This window comes from Rutilus rutilus (assembly GCF_951802725.1).
Source record: "Rutilus rutilus genome assembly, chromosome: 8".
NCBI lineage: Eukaryota > Metazoa > Chordata > Actinopteri > Cypriniformes > Leuciscidae > Rutilus > Rutilus rutilus.
This window is the reverse complement of record NC_140222.1, coordinates 35336488-35343355: the sequence shown is the minus strand read 5'-3', so window position 1 is coordinate 35343355 and position 6868 is coordinate 35336488. Positions and strand designations below refer to the sequence as shown.

At 34.9% G+C, this 6868-nt stretch overlaps 1 protein-coding gene across 1 annotated transcript; it reads left to right on the top strand.

The window, feature by feature from the left end:
• The first annotated feature begins 36 nt into the window (after positions 1–36).
• Positions 37–3544, top strand: jagn1b (jagunal homolog 1b). Its single transcript, XM_084416654.1, has 3 exons — positions 37–170; positions 1160–1274; positions 2643–3544. Exons 2-3 carry the CDS (start codon positions 1186–1188, stop codon positions 3103–3105), a joined length of 552 nt encoding a protein of 183 aa, XP_084272780.1. The 5' UTR covers positions 37–170; positions 1160–1185; the 3' UTR covers positions 3106–3544.
• The last annotated feature ends 3324 nt before the right edge of the window (positions 3545–6868 follow it).

Here is a 6868-nt window from a genome sequence, read left to right as displayed (position 1 = left end):
CTAGATGCAAATCTCGAAACTATTTTCATAAGCGTTAGTCGTTCCTACTCCGCACCAGAGAGGGCGATATTGAAGTATGTCCAAACGAACGCACATGTAAAAGAAGAGCTACTTTGATCACATTTCTACTGTGTCTGAGTATATGAAGTTGTTTGCTGGTTCAAAATAAGGTAGGCATTTTATACTACGTGTGTTCATAAGTTTGATATAAATTAGTGCGCGTCTCCTCGTTTGTAAAGCCGATTATGACTGTGAATGAACATGTATGGTTCCTGTATGAAATCAAGTACTGTATCTGTAGGAAGCGTCAGCAAAAGCTGTAGAAGTTGGCTTGAGTGACAGATAGTTGTGATCTTTGTTTTAGAATCAGAAATACCTTGACAATCAGTAATATTCAATAATAAATCATACTATGCGTGGATTTATTTAGGATCAACTTAAGCTGTTTTACGGATCAGTACAACAAGGTCGTGAAGTCATGAACAAACAAAAACTACAGAGAAGTTTAAACTTTTAAAAGCCTATTAGTACTTCACTAAAGCAGGATTCTCAGTAGGAATATTTCGCTTTCGGAAATAGAAAGAGCATTTGTAGTTTTTGCAATAACAAGCTATAGTTTGGTTAAAGCCAATATATGAGACAAAAAGATAAAGTGAAGTATTTACGGAAGCGTACGTTACATTGCATAAATAGTGCCATTCTTTGTGAAATAATTATTTAACGTTAGTCAAAAGCGACAAAGTATAGGCTTTAGTTATCGCGGTACATAATTTTAAGTTTATTCCATAGTGAAATTCTATTTTTATCATGTAACGTTACTTGTATTTTTTTTTTCTTCTATAAATGTATAACAGTTACGTGAAACCCAAAATATATTAGGCAGAATGAGTCACGGTCATCATTTACGTTACTTGCATATTATAGAAAATATGGAAAAGTGTCACGAGTCTGTGAACCTCCAGCCTCTGTTCGTGTTTCTCGGGTAACTTTTCTGCCTTTCCGTGGTTTAGTACACGTTACACGTTGGTTAATTTTGTGTCCTTGCAACATGTGCGCTTGACAAACTGCAACGCGAGTGAGCTGTTTGTGTTTGCCTCATGTAGACTTTCACACAGAAGAACTGAGTAATGTAAATTCCGAGTTTACCTTTTTACCTCAGGTTGTTATCGACGGTGTTGGGTTGCCATGGCATCACGAGCAGGGCCGCGCGCCACAGGAACGGACGGCAGCGACTTCCAGCACCGCGAGCGCGTGGCTGCACATTATCAGATGAGGTATGTTGAGAACCGGAGTGAATGTAAACAATATGATTCGTAGTAATATTTTAATCTTGTATTTACAGTGTCTCTCCGCTAATGTTTTTTCCTGTTGTACAGTACTTTTGAACTCTTGAAAACAAAAAGCGCCTAAGAAAATCCATTTACTAATACATAACGTTATATGTGCGTTGTACTTGTACTGTACCTTGGAACCAATGTTATCATAGTTGTGCATTTTTAAGTTAATTTTTATTTTAATATCGTTTTCAATTTTGCTGTACATTTCTTTTTTCTTTTTTTTAGTTAGTTTCATTAATGGTTTTGTTAGTTTTAGTTTAGTTTTTATGAACACATTTCTATTTTTAGGTTTAGTAATTATAGATTAGTGGAGTCAACAGAACACTATGTAGACCAAAGCAAGACATTTCATTTCAGCAAAGTTTAACGTTTGCACTGTTTACAGTTAACTCTTGTGCAGACATCTTAATAATAAAAATAAAGTAATGGTTTGAGATTGAACAAAGAACTAAATAAGTGCAACTTAAAAATGTATAAAAGTAAAAAATTATGAAAAACCCAGACACACTCATTCATATTAAACATCATGCCTAGTTTACTTTTTTCAGTTGTATTATGTAGTATTGTGACCACTCGCACATAAAAAAAAACAAAAACAGTTTGAGTCATCTACAGCAAACACAACCTGCTGTGAAGCCAGAAGTGTCTATGTAGTGTCTATTCAGCCTGTCATGAAATCTCAAACATAGTAGTAGACATGTGTCTTGCATTCTAAAAACTCAAGTTAAAGGAGTGGAATAATGCCCTTTTCGCAAGATGTAAAATAAGTTTTTGATGTCCCCAGAGTGTGTATGTGAAGTTTTAGCTCACAATACCCCCCAGATATTTTTATATAGCATGTTAAAATTGTTACTTTTTGAGTGAGCAAAAACACTATTTTTGTGTCTGTCCTTTTAAATGCAAATGAGCTGCTGCTCCCAGCACAGGGGGCGGAGCTTCAAGAGCTTGTGTCCTTACATGCACTTAAAACCGCTGCTTAGGACTAGCAATGTGTTCTACGTTTATGGTTCTTCATTGAGCGGGAACCTTGCTTAACCTTCCTTGGAGCTTGGGATAATCCACTTGTAGTCCTAGACAAAGTACTGAAATTATTTAAAATTCATCCCTATGCTCACAAAACTGTTATATTAAAATAAAAAGGTAATAAACTTGTATGATTATTAACATGTTATCCAATAAATTAAGACATGATGGGGCATATTTAGGGAATGACCCCTTAAAACTACTAATCTATTACAGGATTAATCTCTGAAGTTACAAAGTTCCTCTGATCCTGTTGAACTGACCCTTCTCAATCCCCCCCAGTGTGGCCCTGAAGTCTGAGATCAAGAAGCTGAACATCGCTCATGCAGTGGTCTGGTTTCTTGTAGCAGCACAGGTGGTGGTCAGCCAGCTGAACCTGGTGTCCCATAAAGTGGTGGCCTCTCCGTACCAATGGGAGTACACGTATCTTCTGAGCATCATACCCACAGTCTTCAGCTTCATGGCGTTGCCGAAAAACAACATCAGCTACCTGGTCATCTCAATGATCAGCGCCGGGCTTTTTTGTGTCGCTCCTATTCTTTATGGAGGGATGGAGATGTTTCCTGTGGCTCAGCAGCTTTATCGCCACGGCAAAGCTTATAGGTTCATCTTTGGCTTCTCTGCCGTGTCTATAATGTACTTAGTCTTGATTATTTCAGTTCAAGTACATGGCTGGCAGATCTACTACAGCAAAAAGCTGCTGGACGCCTGGTTCACCAACACACAAGAGAAAAAGAAGAAATAAGAGACTGCTGGAGAGTAAACGTCTTGTCAGCTTCTTGCTTGTGTCTTTGTTTCCTCCTCCTGAGGGCTCTTTGATCACATACGGTTTTATGATTACCTGACTAACTAATTTGAGCCAAAGAAGAGATCAGATTTGTTAAACCAGGATCTTCTGTTCTTCTCATCCACTGGCTCTCGGCCCAGATTCTGATTAGGTTTGAACTGCTGCCTTTGTAATCTCTCTGTCTGTTTCCACCACGTTTTCCACATGCTGTTTAACAGATCCTGTACCTCAAATCTTATCCACAAGGGAGCCAGTGGGATCCAGGCGATCCTGGGAAATATATCTTCAGTTATGAAACCCACTGCAAAGTAATCCATTTACTAGGCTACAGTAATGTATGTAAGATAGTCTGCTCTTTTCCACGAATCATCTTACAATAAAATTAATACAAAATGTACATTTTTGTCCGTTTTTCAATATTTACACGTGATCTTACTGAATTTTATATTGGCTAATTTTAGATAGATTAAAAAAAATCTTTCCACTGAACAACCTAAGGGTATTGTTTTCTAGAAATGGTCAGCAGATAATTAACTAAGGTTTGTGAGGTAGTAAGGGTTGACATTGGGTTTATATATTTGCTTGAGATTTGCAACTCTTTTTATAAGAAGCCATAATTTGTGACTGCAATGGTGTCCAAAAAGTTAATTTGAATCAAACTAACCAATAAATAAATGAGCGAGTCCATCAGTTTCCACAAACTCTTTAAACTGATAACGAAAATAGCATACTTCTATCTAGATGACTTCGAGATATTTGAGCTTTACTATAGTTTCAAGTTGATGCATGAGACTGGCTTTTGCTGTTTACGACTGACTATTTCTTTAGGTCTCATCCTTTTAAAACCCTTTTGTAGCCAGGATGTGAGTGGATAACAGCTGACTTGATGTGAAGGTTTCTAGGTAAGTGCATATCCTCCATCACTCTCATGGATGCACGGGTTCTGAGCTTTATTAGCTTACGCAGATTAACTGTTTAACCTTTGCACCTCTGTCTTATTCCTTTCCTATGGACGTTCTTGTGCAGCACATTTCTGTCATCATTCCAAATACACTGTCATAATCTCACAGTCCGTTTTCAACATTAAACCATCAAATTGATGTATCTGCATAAAAAAAAAGAAAAAAAAAGCTGGTTTCAGCCTGTTGGGTTATTTTATTTAGTGGGTTATTAAAAAAAAAACTTACATTCTAAAACTTTTACAAAATTATTATTATTATTATTTTGTGTATGTGTGTGAGTATTTTATGATTGTAAAAGACTGACTTGCCATTGAATAAAAATATTGTATTTGAACTGATCCTGTCCTATTTTTTTTTTTTTATTAAAAACCTTCAATATCAGGTTGACTGACCCAGCACCATCAAAAAACAACCCAGCAAATGGGTTTATGTATATGACCCAGCATGAGTTCTGTCCAATATTTACCCAGCGCTGGGTTGCCAATAGGCCATAAATGGTTATTTTGAACCCAGCATTGTTTAGTGTGTTTACAAGCTGTTTAAATTTCGATAAAACTATAATAACAAGTTACAACCATTAATATAAATACCCTTTCAATACCTCGTTTGTGAAGTGGAGTTATTCGTGTCGTGACATCGAGGAAAACCACTGACCTCCTGACAGGAAAATACTCGTCTCGTCTGAATGTTCACGTAATTATACAGTTGTCCAGCACGTGCATTTAGGCTACTAATTATTTCTGTACTATAAAGACAGAAATGTTTCTATATTATGATAGATTACAGCTTTTGGGGTTTTTGCAGTAGAGATTCGCCGTTAATTTGCCTGTTGTTCAATGGCGTATCTGAAATGCGTGAATGCTGACAATAATTTGCATCTTAACACAAGGCTCACTTTGAATAACAAAATGAAATTGAGACACACGTCAATCTTTTACGCATTAATCTTTAATGCAGTGTTTATTTGGACGTGAATTCAGTTTGTTTGTCGTATCGTGACTGTGATTGTAATCGCGTGCGCCTGCTTTGAATCTCTCCATGTTCTACACAGATTTATTATTCCGTGAAGACATATAATGACGTGTATACAAATATTAAGTTACTCACATAATATTTGGCCCATCTAGGCACGTTTGACGTTAATTTAAAATCCTTAAAGGTATAGTCTTTTAAATCATTTACTGCCTCATCCAGAGATGGATCTGACTTTTTCTTCAGATGAGGTTGGTCATCTGAAGAAAGTCATTTATATCTGGGATGGCATTAGAATCAGTAAACAAATGATTTCATTTAATAGCTAGGTCTACATGACACTTTTATCCAAAATAGTTAATGCCTGTGTAGGCCTTCTTGTAGGTTCTCTTATTATTTTAGTTCAACAGCATTGCAGTCATGTAAAATGTTATCACTGTCAGGTTTATTGGCACGTAATGATTTAAATAATTTTGCCATCCTGTATACTTAAAGCCAAGTAATGATACCACCTGCCTGACCCATGTTTCTTGTCATTTTTGTTTTTTTGCAAAACATTGCCCATAACCGTGTCCATAGCTTTTTTCCCCTTAGAAATGCAAATATATCATGTCAAACTCAACATCTGAGATCCTCCTACATAAGTCATAACCAGGCATGCTCGTGAACCAGATCATTAATGGGGAGATGATGGATCGCTCCGTTCTGCTGCTCATATTTCTTTCAGGTAAGTTGTAACATTATAGATTAACTTTCTAACTAAAAATAGATGTAGTGCAGAGATTTATACCTATACATATGGAGACCGTGCTCTATATAGCTCTCATTATATTTATATATTCTATATTAACATAGCTCTCATGAAATTATACATCTGTTTTATAAATGTGTAAACTGCAATTCAAATGTTTGGGATCGGTAAGATTTCTTCATGTTTTAAAAGAAGTCTCTTATTTTTATTAAAAAACAGTGATATTGCGAAATATTATTACAATTTAAAATAACTCTTTTCTATTTTAATATATTTTAAAATGTAATTTATTCCTGCAATCAAAGCTGAATTTTCAGCATCATTACTCCAGTCTTCAGTGTTACATGATCCTTTAGAAATCATTCTGATATGCTGGTTTGATGCTCAAGAAACACTTTTTATGTTGAAAAGAAAACTGGTGTATAATTTTTTTTTTTTTTCAGGATTCTTTGATGAATGGGAAGTTCAAAATAATGTTTTGTAACATTATAAATGACTTTACTGTCAATTTTGATCAATTTAATGCATCCTTGCTGAATAAAAGTATACATTTCTTTAAAAAAAGAAATCTGACCTGACTTTTGAACAGTACTGTAATGTTAGAAAAGCTTTCTGTTTCAGAAAAATTCTGTTTTAAAAAAACAACTTTCTATTCATCAAAGAATCCTGAAAAAATCATACTCAACTCATTTCAACATTGATAATAATAATAATAAATGTTTCCTGAGCGGCAAATCATCATATTAGACTGATTTCTGAAGGATCATGTGACACTGAAGACTGGAGTAATGATGCTGAAAATTCAGCTTTGAATGCAGGAATAAATTAGTTATTTTAATAATATTTCACAATATTACTGTTTTTTTTTATTTGTTTTTTTATTAATTAATTTTTTTATTAAATAAAATAGAAACTTCTTTAAAAAAAAAAAAAAAAACATCTCACCGATCCCAGTATGTTATGTTATATATTATTTTAGTGTGCTATTGATTCAAGATCATGGCAAAAATTCCAGAGCTTAAAAAATTATATTGAA

Excerpts from the sequence above, each read along its gene's own strand:
- jagn1b (XM_084416654.1), top strand. The coding sequence starts at position 1,186 with ATGGCATCACGAGCAGGGCCGCGCGCCACAGGAACGGACGGCAGCGAC. Across the intron at positions 1,275-2,642 it reads GCTGCACATTATCAGATGAG|TGTGGCCCTGAAGTCTGAGA; the intron begins GTATGTTGAGAA and ends AATCCCCCCCAG.